The following is a 19009-nucleotide window of genomic DNA, read 5'->3' as shown; positions in this document are numbered from 1 at the left end:
GATCACAATACATAGACACCCCATGTTTTTTAACTGACACACTTTTTAGTTACTGCAACCAATAGCAAAGACATATCACCAGGGGGCAGCATTTCCTTGACTCCCATAATTCATCTTGACAAAGGGGTTATTCCTGAACCATAATAGACTTGATTTGCTAAACGTTCTAGCCTAGGGCTGAGGAGACATGGTCAAGATACCATATGGTGCCTATAAATCTGTAACATTATGTATTATTAATAAGTTTAAAGTTTATTTTACACATGGTCCCAATACACTCTAGACCAGTGGAGGCAGAAATCGGAGGACAAGCTCATTGTATTGCATGGAATGGAATAAGGAATGGTATCAAACACATTCTACTATTCGTCGTGTGTTATCATTCCTCATTCCATTCCATGCATTACAATGAGCCTGTTCTCCGGTTTCTACCTCCACCAGCCTCCCCCGCTGTAGACCTATTCCCTCCCTTTGTACAGCATACAGAATACCTCCCTGTACATGCCCTGTGTATATGTCATATGTACATATGTCACATTATATTGGTCTCTATTGATGTCTGGCTGGTTCATATTTATCAGTTGTATGGCAGCCTAGTCCTACCTACTGCAATGATGTTTTCCTGTCGATGTACTGTGGCTCTTCACTGTAATACCACATATTGCCATTGGGTGTCATATCATATGTTGATAATACCTATTCAGCTTCTACTTTGTGACAGACGGGATTGTTCCCAGAATTAACTTATTTGAAAATGTTAAGATCATATTGTAAAATTCTCACTTTCTGGTCTATACTGGTCTTGTTTTACTCACATGATTAGGCCAGCTTTGTTTAAGAGGCTGACTCTTCAAGAGATCCTCTCTTTACTGGCTATGTAGTTTTGTAGGATTTGTATTTGTGTTTGTAGATAATTGTTTCTCACATGATCTGATGAGAAGATAAATACAATATTCATTCTAAAAACATCATGGCGATAATCATAGTACCACTGTACTCTAGACTAGAGGCCGGGTTCCCGGATACAGATTATGCCTAGTCCAGGACTAAATCACACTTTCAATGTAAAATCTCCACTGGAGATGACTTTTAGTCGAGGATTAGGTTTAATCTTTGTCTGGGAAACCGGCCCTAGATCTAGGCCAGAGTTTAACATCATTCCGCTACTTATCATAGAATTCTTCTCATAGTAATTGAATTCTATTCGATTCTTAATGATACTTACCAGTGGTCAGTTGTTGGCCTTGATAAGAACCTAATTTAATTGAAAGCTGCAGTCCTTATCTTTTTGCTGGTAGGCTACCTGTTCAGCCTGAGATGAACCCTGTTCCAGAGCGTTCTAGAGTGTTCCAGAGTGTTCCAGAGTCTGTGGTGTGATTGTGATTGGGGACCTGAGACAAATAGTATTTGAAATCATTTCAAGTACTTTGAGCGTTTGCTTGAGCCTGACGAGAGTACCAGATTGGCAGGCTTTGCACTTTTGGGGACTATTCCATCGGTTCAGTTGCACCAGTCTAACACAATCAAACACAGCTAAGTATTTGAAAATGATTCAAAATACAATTTGAACCCAGGTCTGAGGGCACAGAGAGAATCTCACTGTCACTGATAACAGATTCGTGAGCTGCACCATTGCTACCAACAACAACACCACAGGAAAACAAGATCTGGGATATGAAAGGGAATGCTGTTTATTCCCAGCGCTCCTCTCCATCGGGCTGTCACTCTCTCCTGTGACCGTAAGGGAAAACGGAAGGCATCCCGAACTTCCTTCCACGCCCGTTAAATCATTCATCACCCAACTGCCTGATTGTTTTAAAAAGCTAACAACGCCTTCGCTGCCGAATGAGAAATGGGTTCGGAAGACATCGCTAGCGGTGCCATGATGGCCCCCCCGGCTGTCCCCCACCCCCCAGTACACCCTTCCCCTCCCCCCCCCATCTCGTGGGCCACTTAGTGCACATTCTTTGAGCCCACAAAACTATGGCTGAGTCAGAGAGAGAGGCCCTCCTCCTCCTCCTCCTCCTCCTCTTCCTCCTCCTCCTCCTCCTCCTTCTCTCCCCTCTTGGTTGGCCCTGTCTTGTCCTGGGCAAGGGCAGGGCAGGGCTCAGGGAGTGTGTGTGTGTGTATGTGTGTGTGTGTGTGTGTGTGTGTGTGTGTGTATGCAAGTGTGTGTACATGCATGTGTGTGTGTGTGTGTGTGAGAATGTGAATCTGAGAGCCAGGGCCCAGGACAGAGAGCCTCTCCTCCCTCCCTCCCCTCCCAGTGTCAAGCGCCCGCTGCCCAGGCTGGCAGAGTGGGCTGTGTGCCTGCAGAGCTGAAGGGCACCAGCGTGGCATCGTGTTAGGAGGAGCCCGGCCCAGTGCCCGGTCGCTGCGAATGAAGCCTTCAGGTGGACATGAATCTAAAGGACTCAACAGCTGCAGCCATGTTTCATTTACAAACTGGATTATAGTCTAATTTGTCTTTGTTTATGTTTTATTCTAACTGATTATGATGTTTTTATTCTAACTGATTATGATCAGGATGAACCATCCCTGCGGTTCTACATTAGAAAGAAATGGAGACTGATTGATTGACAGTTGTGTCCTTCACTGCATGGTCCTTTCTACTAGCCAGACCATGGTTCAAATAGTAGGCTTTTTAAATGCCTGATTGAGATTGCCTGGTGCAGTGGAACCAATGGAAATGTCATGCGTTACAATGATCTCGTTCTCCGATTTCTCCGTCCACCAGCCTCCCCTGGCTTCTACTTAGTCTTACCTCACTCACGACATCAGCACATCATCACAGCATTATCTATCTCTCCCTTTGGATCAGGTTTTCTCTCTCTCTCTCTCTCTCTCTCTCTCTGGATCCAGGGATATACAGTTGTCACATCCTTCTTTAACGACCTTTTCTCTTCCATGTCTGGAGGGCGTGTTGCATCTCTCTCTCTTCTCATCTTGAAGGCATGTTTCTTCTCTCTCTCTCTCTCTCTCTCTCCCTCTCTCTCTCTCTCTCTCTCTCTATGTCTGTCATTCTCCCCCACTTCTTTGCTCTCTCCTTCACCCCTACCACTGACCCTGTCTCACCTGCCCCCCTTCGCCTGCACTGACACTGTCTCTCTTCTCTCTTCTCTCTCTCCCCCCCCCCGTCTGTTTCCTGCAGTCTCCTGTGACCACTCAGGCCATCCGGCCGTGTCCTCCGGTCCAGGCCAAGATGGTGCAGTCTCCCACTCCTCCTAGCCCCGCCCTCCAGGCCTCTTCCTCCTCTTCCTTCCCTGCGGCCCCTCCTGTGAGAAAACCACTCCTCTACCCCATCTCTCACCCAGCCCCACCCCACCCCACCCTACCCCACCCCACCCCACCCCCCCTCACCGCATCCATCCCCATCTCCTTTCAACCAAAACAACCCTGGAGACCCTGACTGTCAGGTGACCTGGGGGGCAGCCCACGTGACCATGAGTGGAGCGGCATTCTCATTGGCTTATGTAAAGGGATTAGAATCACATGTGTGTAGCTTTACACCTCATTAACTCGTCCTACATACCATGGCTATGAATTATGTTTTGACCTATATTAGTGGATAATTGAAGAAGATGGACACAGGTGGGGGGTTATAGGGGGATATGCAGGAAGTTTTCTAGTCAGGTCAGGTGGGCCATTATTGGGAATATCTGTTTTGCTTTAATGTCCTCACTCCCCCCCTCCCCCCCTCCATCCTCCTCTCTGTTAAGCGATGTCCACAGAAGTCAGGACACCCGATGTGACAGGAGCGCCGTTGCCGGTTCCCTCCTGTTCTCCGTGGCCTTGCTGGAAGGGGTGGCGTCACGTCCTGTTTATCTCTCTGTCTGCTCCTTACTCTTCCAGAAGGGCCCCGTGGCGCCGGCCGTGGCGGTGACGGCTCCCCAGCAGCCCCCCGTGGTCATGGCCCCCCAGGCCCAGGCCCAGGCTCAGACCCAGGCCGCCCCGCAGCCAGCGCTGCCCCCGCAGACCAGCGCTCCTGCACCCCCCGGAGTCTCTCTCGTCTCCCAGGTCTGTGCTCCACAACGCCGGGCCTCGGCTGGCCTGGGATCCCCCCGGCCCCAGCGCTGCCTGTCACAGCTGCCAGCAGGCTGGCTGTGTCACCAACCATGGCCCTGGCCTCACACAGCTGGGCACGGGCGAAGCCTCAAACATACAGGCATAAATACGCACACACATACACACGTAGACACACATGCACATACACACGTAGACACACATGCACATACTCACGTAGACACGCATACGCATGCACATATAACCACACACACACACACACACACACACACACACACTCACTCACTCATTCACTCTCTCTTTTTCTCTCTCCCTCTCTCTCTCTCTCTCACACACACTCACTCACTCACTCACTCTCTCTGCTTTTTCTCTCTCTCTCTCTCTCTCTCTGTCTCACTCACTCACTCACTCTCTCTTTCTCTCTGCTTTCTCTCTCTCTCTCTCTCTCTCTCTCTCTCTGCTTTCTCTCTCTCTCTCTCTCTCTCTCTCACCCCCCCTTCAATCCCCAACTCACATGCCATACGGCACTCATAAGCGCTTCAGATCACCTCCAGGCTTGAGGAGTTACTGATGGATGCCACTGGCGTCTGAAGATAGGTGCCATATCTCATTTAGATATGGCTTTTGAATGTGCAGCTCCTACAGTATGTAATTCCAGGGCATAGATGAGTACTTTACTTCATCCATATTCACCAGCGCTATCAGAGTTGTGCTGATTTATTTGCTGACTACTACTATTAGCAAATAGAAAGATGAACAATACACACCTGAAAAAAATACACAAATATCCTGCACATTTATTGTGGAAACCAAGTCTTTGCCTGCGGAGTGAATGGGCTTGTTTTGACTGTGTTCCCCAGGAGATGCAAGAGAACGTGAAGAAGTGTAAGAACTTCTTGGCCACTCTGATCAAGCTGGCCTCCCACAACTCCCCTTCTCCTGAGACCTCCCGCAACGTCAAGAGCCTGGTGCAGGATCTGCTGGTGAGTCTCCACCACAAAATATGACCACAATATAACCACACCATGACCACAATGTAACCACACCATGACCACGTAATAACCACACCATGACAACAATATAACCACAATATGACCACATCATGACAAGAACATGACCAGAACATGACCACAACATGACCGCAACATGACCATCTTCTATTACAGGGAAACGTGGAGGTGATATTTTTTAGGCCTTTCAGAGAATCATTGTAAAAGTCTGAGGGATCGTTTTTGCCATGAGACTGTTTGACGTGATTCACTTTTTCACCTGTAGATGGTGGCATAAAGCTCCTACATTATTCTGTGCTATTGTTTTGCATATTAGTTATTAATGAAATGTATCCCGGGGGTGGCGGGGGGGGGGTATATTAAATTTTAAATCAATATCAACAGCGTCGGTGTGATTTCATCTCAATGTGCTCAGAAATCACATCGCACGCCTCAATCATCCTCTCCCAGTCCTAAAAGTGTGTCACATAATGAGCTGACAGAGTTTCTTCAAACCCCTCTTCCTGGCAGGATGCGAAGATCGAGCCTGAGGAGTTCACCACCCGGCTCCAGTCGGAGCTCAAGTCGTCTCCGCAACCCTACCTAGTCCCCTTCCTGAAGGTGGGTACCAGGAAGCTGGCAGCACCCGGGCAGAGTGGCACTATGACAGCAAGCAGAGAGGCCGGGCCGGAGCCTCCCCCAGCCCCCCCCGTGTGACACACAGGGCCGCTCCCCTGGCCTGACTCCAGACTGTGTGTGACAGTGGCCCCTGCAGCCCCTCTGCGCCGGTAGCCAGCAGGCCTCTCCAGCCATCCGTGATGAGTGTCACATCATGCCACCCAGCCGCAGAGCCAGCCACAAACACAGTCATGTTGTCATGCCACGTTAGGTCGCTTACGTCAAAATATGCCTGAAATAGTTGCACAGACCAAGCATCAATTTTTCAGGTCGGCTGCCGGAGTGTTTGTGTCAAATGCTAACGAATGAGGACGTTTAATGTATGTCAATTAAAGCATCACTTATGCATCATTTCAATATTCACAATTTCGTAGCTTGTACTTGAAACAATGGAGATATTCCATCTATCAATAATAATTTAAGTTATTCATTTGATAATAATTTTGGGGGGGGCGGGTTATTTCTATATATCCCAGAGAGACATATATATGTTAAAGGAGTAAAAAAGATCATACAAAAAATGTGTCATCATCTCACTTTTTCAGGGAGTAAATATAAGCTTGTCATTAGGATATTATGAGGCTTGTGTGCAAAAAACGAATTCTGTTTTGAGACAATATTAGCGGTAAAGCGATGAGCAATATACTAAAAATTGTTTTGTTTGAGTGAAATACTCCTTTAATGCTCTGTAACTGTATTATCGAGATGTAAACCCCCCCTTGTCTCCTCTCTTCTGATGTGTCCGTCAACAGAAGAGCCTCCCGGCCCTGAGGCTGTCACTGTTGAACAGTCAGCACTCCCTGACCCAGCCCCTGCAGCAGGCCAAGGCCAATGCCAACGCCACCCCTGTTGGCACTGGCACCACTCCTGCCATTGTGGCGGGGCCAGCTGTCCGCGCGCGCCACCCCAACAGTGTCAGCACCACGGGGGTCGGAGCGCTGCCTGCCGGCGCCCATGGACACACAGCTGCCCTGGTACGTAGCTACAACAACCCCACAGCAACGTTACAGCACGGCTGGGAGTCACACACTCACACTGGACAACACGCATAGAACACCCACGGATCAACCCCTGTACTGTGTACTGCTCACAGGAGGAACCCTGAGAAAAAGGACTGAAAGTGCATTTCAACCAGTTCACTATTTCATGGTTAATGGTCAGGGTTCTTTCATGCAGAGGTTGTATGCAGGGCAGTAACCAGGGTACATGTTTTACAGAAGTCATATGCATATCCCATGTAGGGTTTCAGGAGGAATCCTTCCCCAGAAAATGTATTTCCAATAACAACTCAACAACTAGAAACTGCATTTTTGGCGCACTCTGAACTACATGTGGACTGAATGGATATTTTTTGGGGGGAAACTTAGCAAATGCCCCTTCCCCCAAAATTAACAAGTTGTCTCAATGCAATTCTGTTTTATCAGTATGAATAATTGTATAGATTTGGCTGGTGATGGTACGAATCTGGAGCCTGACCCTGTTGATAAAAGGTGGCACTATTTGTGGGCGGGCAGGTGAAAGTTCAGGACAGAGAGAGCCAGAGAGAACGAGAAATGTGCTCGTTAACACGATAAAGAAATTTACTATTCTTTTTCACAAAGTAATTTGCATTCGGATTACTCAAATTACGACTCAAAAAGGTCAGAAGTCATTACCTCGGTGTCTCCTGTGGGAGTTACAGCCCTAGTTATATGGATAACTGTTGGTTTTGTATTCATTAAAATTGGGCACATTGCTTATCAGGTGGTTGTGCTAAAGTAGCTGTTCTAATTCCTCCTAGCTAGAACATTATTGATATATTGATTGACTCCAAGGTCATTTCTTATTAATCTAAGCATCAAAGGACTGATATATATATAGACAGCTCTATCAGAGCACTGAGACAGAGAGTGGATGGAGCACAGCGAGGCGTTGGGACTGGGCACCACTGCTCCACTGACAGGCCTGGCCAGCCCTGACCATACAGGGGCTCAGCCAATGCAGCTGGCCATGCCATGGGGCTGGATAAGTGCACTCCCATGGTGTGTGCGTGTGTGTGCGTGTGTGTGCGTGTGTATGCGCGCGTGTGCGTGTGTGTGTGTGTGTTTGCATGTGTGTGGGTGTTTGCGTGTGTGAGTGTGTAGGTTTGTGTGTGTATGTGTGTGTGTGTGTGTGTGTATGTGTGTATTTTTTTTTAATGTGTGCGACTGTATGTGTGTGTGTGTGTTTGCATGTGTAAGTAAGTGTGTGTGAATGAAGCACTCACAGAGGAGAGGCTTTCATGGAGAGACTAGCCAAGGTCAGAGCCCACTGGCACCACCAGACCAATACTGTGCCAGTCTGAAGGCTAGAGAGCCAGGGGGAATGTCCCCCCCCCCCCTCCTCTCTCTCTCTCTCTTTCTCTCTCTCTCTCTCTCTCTTTCTCTCTCTCTCTCTCTCTCTCTCTCTCTCTCTCTCTCTCTCTCTCCTCCCCCTCTCTCCCCCTCTCTCTCCCTCTCTCTCTCTGGGACAGGCTGGCAGGGTAACCGGGTTGCCCGCCCAGTGCCCGATGGCATCCGCAGGGCTCATCTACTGCTGGCTGTGGTTGTGGGTGAGGGGAGGTAACTAGGTCATCCCTGGGTCAATTAAACAGCAGTGCTGAGGCTGCTACACTGAGCACAGTGCAGGCTGGAGACTGAGTCTGCTCTCCACTACCAGCGCTCTCCCACAGAGACTATTGGCTGGACTGATCGGGTATCAACCAATCTAACTCTAAACATTTGTAAACATTAGCCTCTGGTGCCACACCAGTCTGAAGCTCAAACTGGTTTCCCAAGTTGTTGTTGTTTTTTTTAAATTATTTTCTTTTACAAGGGAACACATATTTATAGTGCATGTCCTGAACCAAACCAAACTATCGTCTTATTCCAGAACTTATCTGTGATTTTCTCAAACTGTGTCGTCGATGGGCCAGAGGTGCTACCTAGCTCACCTCTTCCAGAATATTTTTTTTTTCTTTTTTTTTTTTGCTCTTCTTGGAGGCCCTGCAGTGGATCTCTCTGGGAAATGGCCTCTATCTTTTTTTTTCAGGGCTTGAACAGTAATATAGCATGTGTCAGGGAATGGAAAACAAGGCTAAAAAATATGCAGCGAGAAGCAAACCGGTCGGGAATGGATGGTTGGGCCTAAGGCCGCGCCATTGGCTGCATGCTAGGAAGGAAGTGTCTCTATTAGCGAAGGAGCCCTCTCCACACAGACACACACCACCACCACCCTCACCACCACCACCGCCACCGCCACCACCACCACCACCACTCTCTCGGGCTCTACTTTTTCACTCTGTTCCTCCTCCTTCATCTGTTTTGTACCAAAACACGTACACATACTGTATGCACACATGCACACACGCTCACCTTTGTCCTACTCAGAGTAATTACTGGGTTTTATTGTGTTGTATTGATTTGTATTTTAGAATATGTCTTTGTTTAGGATTTATTTACCATTGTCGTATTTACCATTTATCTCTCCCTCTCTCACCCCCCTCTCTCCCTCTCTCTCCCCCCCCCTCTCTCTCCCTCTCCCCCCCCCTCTCTCTCTCTCCCTCTCTCCCCTCCCCTCAGGGTGTGAAGCGAGTGGGGCCTGCCGGTGGCCAGGTTCGGATGCCCATGGTAATAACACAGACGGTCCGAACGCAAGGTGAGCATCTGTAAGGGATTAGACGGCAGACAACCAAGAGGAGCTGTAGTCTCCCTCCCACCCTCATGTGAGACACACACACACACCAGGCAGATCAGGCAGAACAGGTGTTCCCTCTCCTGCTCTACTCTGTTAATCCCTTTCTCAAAGATTAACACTGCTACTTTCTTACAGTTATTCATAAACACTGAACACATTAACATCTGCCAGTCCCCAAAGAGTGTTGTAGTGTACTACTCACTCTCAGGTGTGTGTTTGTATTTTTGTAGATGTAGTGTGTTGTGTGTTTGTCTGTGTACGTGTGTGTGTGTGTGTGTGCGCGTGCGTGCGTGTGTGTGTTTGTGTGTGTGCGTGCGTGTGTGTGTGTGTGTGTGTGTGTGTGTGTGTGTGCGCGTGCGCGCGCGCGTGTGTGTGTGTGTGTGTGATCGGAGGTGCATACAAATTCGATCTGCCCCTTCCTCAGATTGCCTGCAGTGAAAGATCTGTAGGTTGTTTTATACCCATAAATTGGAGTGCGGGGGTAAGTTCTAAAAATACTTTTCGTGCCTCTTGGCTAGGAACATGCCTGTTAAAATCAAGTTTAAATTCACTCTGGCAGTCCTTGTGCCTCTCCGGAAACGTGTCTCCGAGCAAGGATGCGGTTTCGGGAGTGTAAGGAGAACCGGTGAAGCGCAGTGATATTGACAGAATGATGTTTTATATACACAAACCTGGGGAGAGCCAGGCCGCACTGCCTCTCCCTGATCTCCAATCTCCCCAGTGTGACAGAGATGGTTCAAGGTAGTCCTAAGACAGGAGGGCTGCTTGACGCAGATTCGACGGGACAGCTCATGATAATATTGCTTGTGTGTGTGTGTGTGTGTGTGTGTGTGTGTGTGTGTGTGTGTGTGTGTGTTTTTGTGTTGCTTGCTTGCTTCCCAGGCACTGTCGGGAAGGGACCCACAATCCAAGCAGGCAAAAGTCCCCTGGGCTTCGCCGTTCAGGTCTCTGGAAATCAGAAAAACAAGCTCAACGACCCTGGAGGCGGTTCGTTCAGGTACAAAAACCTTCTCCTCACTACAGTAGACAAAGGGAGGAGAGTGTGTGTATGTGTGTATGTGTGTGTGTGTGTGTGTGTGTGTGTGTGTGTGTGTGTGTGTTTGTGTGTGTGTGTGTGTGTGTGTGCACATGTTTGTGTGTGTGCGCTTGTGCGCTTGTGCGTATGTGCGTGTGCGTGTGAGAGAGAGAGAGTGAGAGAGAGAGAGAGAGAGAGAGAGAGAGAGAGAGGGGGGAATGTGAGTATTATGGACAACAAGCACATGGGGGCAGCATTTCACCAACATGATGTGGATGACTACAGGCTACACTCTCAGCGAAGGCCATGAGTTTGGATCCGGTCGCCTGCCTGCCTGGCTGGCTGGCTGTTGCCTCTCTCTCCTTTTTTCCTTTATCTGCCACATAGCAACACACTCTCAGCCAATAGATCAGTCAGAGTCAGTCTTACTCACGCCGATGCTCCGGATTTGAGTCGCAATTCTTTCGGGGAGAATGAGAACGAGAAAAAGTTGAGTGGGATGAAGTTGTTTTACTCAATTTGTAGACAGCGTACATACATGCACATGGATTGGTACGGTATTGAAACACATTCACACTGTACACTTCAGGTCGCCTATGTGAACTTGCCTAGTCTTTGACTGTGCTTTTCAATTAAAATGAAGAGGTGTATATTATATTGTGTAGTACAGTGTGTGTGTGTGTGTATGTGTGCGTGCGTGCACGCGTGTGTGCGCACCTGTATGAGTGTGTGTGTGTGTGTGTGTGTGTGTAAATGTGCATGGTGTGTGTGTACTGTATCTGTGTGTGTGTGTGTGTTTGTGTGTGTGTCTGTGTTTTGGGATGGCCCTTGTGTGACCAGGCTGGGCTCAGAGTCTGGGTCACACAGGCCAGCGGGTTCATGGTAATGGCCTCTTCTCCTGAGGGGAAAGTAGCTGCCCCGGGCCCTGATTGATAAACCAATAAATCTTTAGGGGCGTTGGTAATTAAGCTGTCAGTCTTGCTTGTTACTGACAACCTTTTCCCTCCGGTGGTTTTGTGTGTCCACAGAGTAGACACACACACACACACACACACACACACACACACACACACACACACACACACGCACACACACTGCCTGGCCCATACTGGTTAACATTATGGTATACACACACTTGGTTCACTTTATAAAGCCTTATCAAAAAGGTTTCATACTGTGTATGGCTAACTAGCATGCATTTAACCCCTTCATGGCCTCTCTGCCTATTGACTTGGAGGAGAGGGGAGGAGGAGTCCCTGTTGTCTTAGTCTGCTGTCCCTGGTTGGGCAGTGGTTTGTACCTCTGCACTGTTTGCTACACCCTCGTACTCTCCGGAGGATAGAGAAGCATGTTGCAACAGAGCCCTGTGGCATAGGGTGTGTGTGTGTGTGTGTGTGTCAGGAGCGGTGGGAGGGCTTCACAGTCTCTCTCTCTCCCCCCCCCCCCCCCAGATCCCTCCCAGCTATGCCCAGCATGGGTTCGCTATGGGCCAGCCCAGCAATGGGGAGGGAGTTGGGCTCTAGTCCCCCCCCCCCCCCCCCCACCCCCCTTAAAAACTGATGATTCTGACATTGTACGCTTTTTTTTTCTCTTTCCTTTGTTTCCAGTGTTTGATCTTGAATGCTCCTGCTTTCCACTCTTCCCAGTTTTGTACGATTTGATTTGTGTTTTTGCCCAAAATCTGATTTGAATTGTTTTCCCTGTGTATGTCGTTTGATGCATGGGTTGGTGGAATATGTGTGATGTAGAGTAAAACAATTCACAAGAATCAATCAGCTGTTTCAGTTTAAACCTACCGTTTAACCCACCTAGTCTAACCCACATGTCACTATTTTGATACTCATCAGTTGGTAATGTCCCAGTGAGTGTGAAGCTGAGAGAACTACAAGTCCCAGTGAGTGTAAAGTTGAGAGAACTACAAGTCCCAGTAAGTGTGCTATCAGAGAGAACGAGAAGTCCCAATGAATGTAAAGCTGAGAGAACTACAAGTCCCAGTGAGTGTGCTATCAGAGAGAACTACAGGTTCTAGTGAATGTGCTGTCAGAGGGAACTACAGGTCCTAGTGAATGTAAAGCTGAGAGGATTACAAGTCCCAGTGAGTGTGCTGTCAGAGAGAACTACAGGTCCCAGTGTGACCCGCCAGGGTGTTGCTGTCAGAGGGAACTACAGGTCCCAGTAGTCCAGCTGCAGCAGAGTCCCTCAGCCTCAGACTGCAGGGCTTGTGGGGTTCCCAGTGTGGCCACAGCCGTGGAGTTTACAGTGCTGAGTGAAAGCAGCTGTCTCTGTGTCCATCCACCCCCCCTTTCTCTGTAAACATCCAACATCCGCTTTAATCACAGGCAGGCAGAGCAGCCCCGGCCTCAGCCCTCCGCCAGCTCTCAGCTCAGCCTCATCCCATCAAATCCTGCCCCTCCACGCTGCTGCATCTGGGGGTCGGGGTTGAGGCTGGGGCATCCCACTGTCCTCTCCTGCCCTCTCTTATCGTTGCCTCTCCTCTCCTCTCCTCTCCTCTCCTCTCCTCTCCTCTCCTCTCCTGCCCTCTCCTCTCCTGCCCTCTCCTCTCCTCTCCTCTCCTCTCCTCTCCTCTCCTCTCCTCTCCTCTCCTCTCCTGCCCTCTCCTCTCCTCTCCTCTCCTCTCCTCTCCTCTCCTGCCCACACACACACCACAGTGGCCTTGAACACACATCTTGACAGTAGTGGCTAAAGCCACTGCGCATTGGGAAGAGAACGCCAGTGGTCAGTGCGTGTGTGTGTCTGTGCGTGTGTGTCAGTGCGTGTGTGTGTCTGTGCGTGTGTGTGTCTGTGCGTGTGTGTACTCAGTATGTGTGTGCGTGTGTGTGCTCAGTGTGTGTGTGCGTGTGTTTGCTCAGTGTGTGTGTGTGTGTGTGTGTATGTGTGTGTGTGTGTGTGTGTGTGTGTGTGTGTGCGTGTGTGCAGTGCACTGTGACTACATGGAGGGGAGGGGTCTTAGTCACAGGGCTCGGTGAAGGACCCCTCCTAGGACACAGGGGGCTCTCTCTGGGGGGAGGAATCACAGCCTCTGCCCAGGCCTGCCCCTCCATGCAAACACACAAACACACACACAATCACACACACACACACACACACACACACACACACACACACACACACACACACACACACACACGCATGCACTCTAAATGGCAGAGCCAATCCACTCGCGACCTATGGCGTTCCTGCGCCGGAATCTGAGCTTGATATGGAAAGTACATGCATATGTATTCATGTTGCTCTGGGGGTGGAATGTCCCGGAGCAAACCCAAACCAATCACTGAGAGCCCCTATTCCACCATCGTGGAAGCTAATTACGTCTCTCCTTTATTAACGGGAAGTATATTCAGGAATTATTTGCATTTCATATCTAATTCCCCTCCTTTGAATGTCAATCCTGTCTTGCATTTTCATTTGATTGGTGTCCCCCCCCGGCCCCCCCCCACCTGCCCGCCCGCTATCCCAAACACCTTGCCATCCTGCAGTTCAGATTCAGAACAGAGAAGCTTAATTATTTGTGCCATATGTTCTTGTACAGTACACCAGCTGTAGCATGTTTATTTACGTGTTTAATGTATCGCCACATGTGAAGCTTTATGCAAGTTTGTTTTACGCAATAACCCGTAAGGTTAGGACAGTGCAAGGCACCCATAAGGAGGTGGGGTCATGGTGGTGAAGATCAGTGGAGGCTGGTGGAGAGAGAAATTGGAGGACGGGCTCCTTGTAATGCATGGAACAGAATGAGGAATGCTATCAAATATACGGGTTGAGGTATACGGTGGGTGGTGGAGGAAGAGACAGCATTATCCCCAGTATCTATGGAGACGTTGTTGGGTAGATTCTACACAGAGATGAATAATTAGACTCTGGGTTGGACTTGCCAGTGGCCAGTGGCTGGGGTTGAATAGAAGAGCCTTCTAGCGCAGGAAGAAAGAGAGAGAGAGAGAGAGCTCTAATTGTCTTTGTCAACCTCCTGCCGAGATGTCAGGACTCATATAGGGGCCTCGGTGGCCTTAAAGAGGAGAAGGGAGGTCCCCGGCGGGGTGCCAGGGACGGTGTGTGCCCACACATGAGCGCCCGCTGTGCCACACAAACCGGTGTCACACGGCTAACCTCTGTCGGAAACCGGTGGTGGCGGGCGGCGTCGAACGCAAAGGCGAGTGAGTGGCGGCCCGACTGTGTTCTGTGGTTCTCCGTACCCTCAGCGCCACTCAGATGCCCCGCGGACCAGGGCGGTGTCGGGCTGCCCGCTCGGCTCAGGGGCACTGCCAGGCAAGGAGGGGCTAGCACTTCCCCTGTTGGCACGGATTCATTAGCGCTAACTCAGACAGGCTCCATGGAAGGAGGATTTGCTTATACATGTGTTATACATGGCTTATGAATGTTTTATGTATGGCTTATGAATGTGTTATACATGGCTTATGAATGTGTCTTGTATGGTTTATGAATGTGTTATGTATGGCTTATGAACGTGTCATGTATGTGTTATGTATGGCTTATGAATGTGTTATACATGGCTTATGAATGTGTTATATGTGGTTAATGAATGTGTTATATATGGCTTATGAATGTGTTTTGAAGGCTTTAAGTAGGTACCTTTCAACGAGGGTTAGGGTTAGTTACTAAATAGGGTGACTGTTTATCCGTGGATATGTCAGCCTACCCACACCCCTTGGATCAGATTGGAAAGGGTAACCTCAATACAAAACTAGGGAGAATTGTTTGGTTCAGATAACCCAAACTTTTGATGAGATGAGACCCATCATTGGGAAGTTCATTGACCTCATTAGCTGTTGTTTTTCCCCTGTTCCTGAATATCTCAAAGGCAGATGATTGTATTTAACAACATGTAAAATAAATCAATGTTGAAGAAGACATGAATATGTACAGAAAAATTACATATATAGTGCTGCTTGAAAGTTTGTAAACCCTACAGGGATGGTCATTATTTTTGTATAAAATATTAAAATGAACTTAAGTTATAAAATCTTTATCTAAACAATTCATAGTAAAGATATTCCAAATAAAGGACACAAACAAAAAAAGTCTGATATATTTTCATTGTTTATTTAACGAAAGTGGTTTATTTAACAAAAACTCAGATTTCATGTTTGAAAAAATATGTGAACCTCTTCAGTCAATAGCTTATGGCACCTCCATGAGCAGCGTTAACTTGGAGTAAACGTCTCGAATAGACACTAATCAGTCTCTGACATCTGTTTTGAGGGATTTTTGCCCACTCCTCTTTACAGAACTCAGCCAATTGAGTGAGGTTTGAGGGGTGTCTGGCATGAACTGCCCGCTTCAGGTCCTGCCACAGCATCTCGATTGGATTTAGGTCAGAACTTTGACTTGGCCAATCCAAAACACAAGTCTTCTTTCTCCTGAGCCATTCTTTGGTAGATTTGCTTGAATGCTTTGGTTCGTTGTCTTGTTGGAACACCCATTTTCAGCCCAGCTTTAGCTCCTTGACTGATGGCTTGATGTTCTCTTCAAGAATCTCCTGGTATACCACAGAATTCATGGTTCCCTTAATGATGTGGAGTCGTCCAGGTCCAGAGGAGGAAAAGCATCCCTAGATCTTGACATTCCCACTACCATGCTTGACTGTTGGGATAAGGTTATTTTGGTGGTAGGCAGTGTTGGGTTTTCACCAAACATAGTGGTTTTGATTGTGAAACAAAAAGGTAAATTTTGGACTTATCTGTCCAGAGAACGAACTTCCAGAAACCGGACTTCGGGCTTGTCCAGGTGGTCTCTAGCAAAGTGAAGACGGGCAGTTTGGTTCTTTTTTGACAGCAGAGGCTTCTTCCTAGCAACCCTCCCATGAACACCATTTCGATTCAGTGTTCTTCTTATTGTTGAAGCATGCCCAGTTACCTGAGATGCAGCAAGGGAAGTCTGCAAATCTCTAGATGTTATGTTTCTGTTGGCTTTTACCTGATTTATTATTTTTCTTGTGGCTCTTGGGGATATTTTGGAAGGGCGTCCACTTCTAGGTCGAGTTGCTGTCATGTTAAATGCTCTCCATTTGTAAATTATTTGCCTCACAGTGGACTGATGGAGCTCAAATCTTGTTGAGATGATTTTATAGCCTTCCCCAGACTGATGTGCTCTCACTATCCTCTTCCTGATGTCCTCTGAGATCTCCTTTCCTCTCGGCATGGTGTGTTTTGCATTCACCTGTATGGGTAACACAAAACTGACCAGGTTTCTTATCTCTATTTATCAGAGTCCCGCCCAAACTCTTTCCTAAAGAGCTCTACTTTGATGGGTTCATTTAGTACCCAATTATTTACCCACATGATTCTACTTACCTGCTTGATTTAACTTGTAAATAAATTAGATTATTCTTCTAGCATTGTGACTGCCAATAGCCCCTGGTCATAGCATAAATTAATTTTTCTTATGATGTCTGATGGATAGATGATTCACATACTTAGTCAAATGTATTTGTTCTAAGTCGGTTTGGATAAAGGTGTCTGCTAAATGCCATACATTTAAATGTAATGTTAACCAATGCAACTTGGGGTTCACTTATTTTTGCACCTGCACTAATTTCTTTATAATATAGTTTTTCTACTACACGCATGATTTCCTATAAACCAACATATGGAATTGGTAAATATAAACCTGTTATGTCAGATAAAAAAGACTGGTTCTGATTAAATAAAGATTTAATGGTAAAAACAAAAAAAATCTATAATTGCACAAGGGGTTCACATACTTTCCAGCAGCACTGTAGGTTCTGAGTCAACCAGGCAGCCTGGGGGAAAGCTAGGGGAAGCATGGGGGAAGAAATGTGGAGATTTAATGCTGAGAGCAGCATAGTGGTCTGTAATCAGTGTTTGTTGATATTGATATTAGTATATTGCCGGATTTATCATAACAGCGACAATCCTCAGGAGAATCCTTACCCAGGCTCCCCTCCATCCAAACATTGTAAATCTTACTGCCTCTCTGTATGCTGACTCGTATGGGCTCTGTAAATGAAACCTTTTCAAATAGACTTATACCCCCCTCTTTGAGTCATTATCATAAGTGCCAGTGCTTATAGTACAGTCCTTATTTGACTGCGAATGAATGAAATGAGAAAATCCAAGCAATTTCTTACACAGCCTAATCCACTCTGTAGGAAGTTCATGAATACTAATAATACTGCATGACGTTGAAAGCTTGTTTTATGTAGACCTGTTCAGTTTACTTCATTGAAGTTGTTGATGTTACACTAAAACATCATTTTAGGCACACACATGCATGCATTACATTGCACATGCATTATAACTCATTATAGGCATATATGGTTATAATGCCTTATAATGTCTTCATCATAAGATGTTATGTCTGTCTATAAAAACATTTTTTCAACTGATGGAAAACGGCTGATAATGATAACCACTATGAGATGATATAAGACATTATAATGCAGTCGTACATGCTCATAACAAATCTTAGAATGCGCTATGAATGCATTATAACTGTATGCTTCAAGTAAAGTGTTGCCGTAGTGACACATTCATGGTGTAAGAACTAACAACCAATCAAAGATCCCTCTGTGAAATGACCCTCTTGTCTGCGCTGTGTCAGGGATGACGATGACATCAACGACGTGGCGTCCATGGCCGGGGTCAACCTCAACGAGGAGAGCGCCCGTATCCTGGCCACCAACTCTGAGCTGGTGGGCACGCACATCCGCTCCTGCAAGGACGAGGCCTTCCTCCACCCGGGCCTGCTCCACAGACGCATCCTGGAGACAGGTACACACACACACACACACACACACACACACACACAAACACACACACACACACACACACACACACACACACACAAACACACACACACACACACACACACACACACACACATACACACACACACACACACACACACACACACACAATCAATACAACTATTTTATGTTTTAGTAGTGTCTTGTAAGTGGGGAGGAGGTAGACAATTCTAATTGAGTTGAATGTATCGAATGTGAAGGACGCATACAATCTCAGTGCAATCATAGTCAGTGTTATCTTCAGTTCTGATGTGTATGATCAGTGTTAATGGTCATCATTATCTTTGACATTGACATTATTCTTAATTTCTGTTTGTGATTATTACACATCAGGCCTACTCCTGTATTTGTGCTATTTATTGATTCAGCCGGCTCTCAAACATGTTCACTCCTCCTGTTTTCCTCCGAACTTTTGATGGTTTGGAGAGGAATATAGATCAGCCTCTACTGTCTGAATGATGAAATCTATCTGTTGACTTGTGTTTTTATCTCATTGTTGTCCCAGTCTGCATTTGTAGTGCCATCACTAAAGGCAGTTTGATTTACTTCCCTCATGTTCCAGGCCAGCCTTTATTTCTTTGGCCTCAGTTTAAATTTGGTACACTTAACAGTTCTTTCACCTCCTTTAATGAATTCTTCAGTGGCTGTCTGAACTTACGAGACCCGGGGCTGTGACATAAATACTTTATAGGGCCTGTCTTTTGAAGGCTGCTTGTCAGATTGTCCTGTGGACTGAAGGAAGAGAGTTCAGAGTTACAAGACTTGATTTTGTTTCTTCTCGTTCTGTTGAATGAAGCTCCATATCCA

The 19009-nt window shown here is 47.2% G+C and overlaps 1 protein-coding gene across 1 annotated transcript in view; it reads left to right on the top strand.

The window, feature by feature from the left end:
* LOC310819921 (transcription initiation factor TFIID subunit 4) overlaps nucleotides 1–19009 on the top strand; it is a gene marked incomplete at its 5' end in the record, with an annotated part of 67488 nt that overhangs the window by 7613 nt on the left and 40866 nt on the right. The window contains 7 exons of the mRNA XM_083691339.1: nucleotides 3853–4017; nucleotides 4884–5006; nucleotides 5544–5633; nucleotides 6443–6664; nucleotides 9269–9344; nucleotides 10266–10380; nucleotides 17998–18167. Coding sequence (XP_083547465.1) covers nucleotides 3853–4017; nucleotides 4884–5006; nucleotides 5544–5633; nucleotides 6443–6664; nucleotides 9269–9344; nucleotides 10266–10380; nucleotides 17998–18167 — 961 coding nt within the window. The remainder of the gene's footprint in view (nucleotides 1–3852; nucleotides 4018–4883; nucleotides 5007–5543; nucleotides 5634–6442; nucleotides 6665–9268; nucleotides 9345–10265; nucleotides 10381–17997; nucleotides 18168–19009) is intronic.

The sequence above is a fragment of the Argentina silus genome, assembly GCF_951799395.1.
Source record: "Argentina silus genome assembly, chromosome: 19".
In the NCBI taxonomy this organism is placed as follows: Eukaryota; Metazoa; Chordata; class Actinopteri; order Argentiniformes; family Argentinidae; genus Argentina; species Argentina silus.
The sequence above is the reverse complement of the archived record's forward strand: the minus strand, read 5'-3'. Positions and strand labels throughout refer to the sequence as shown.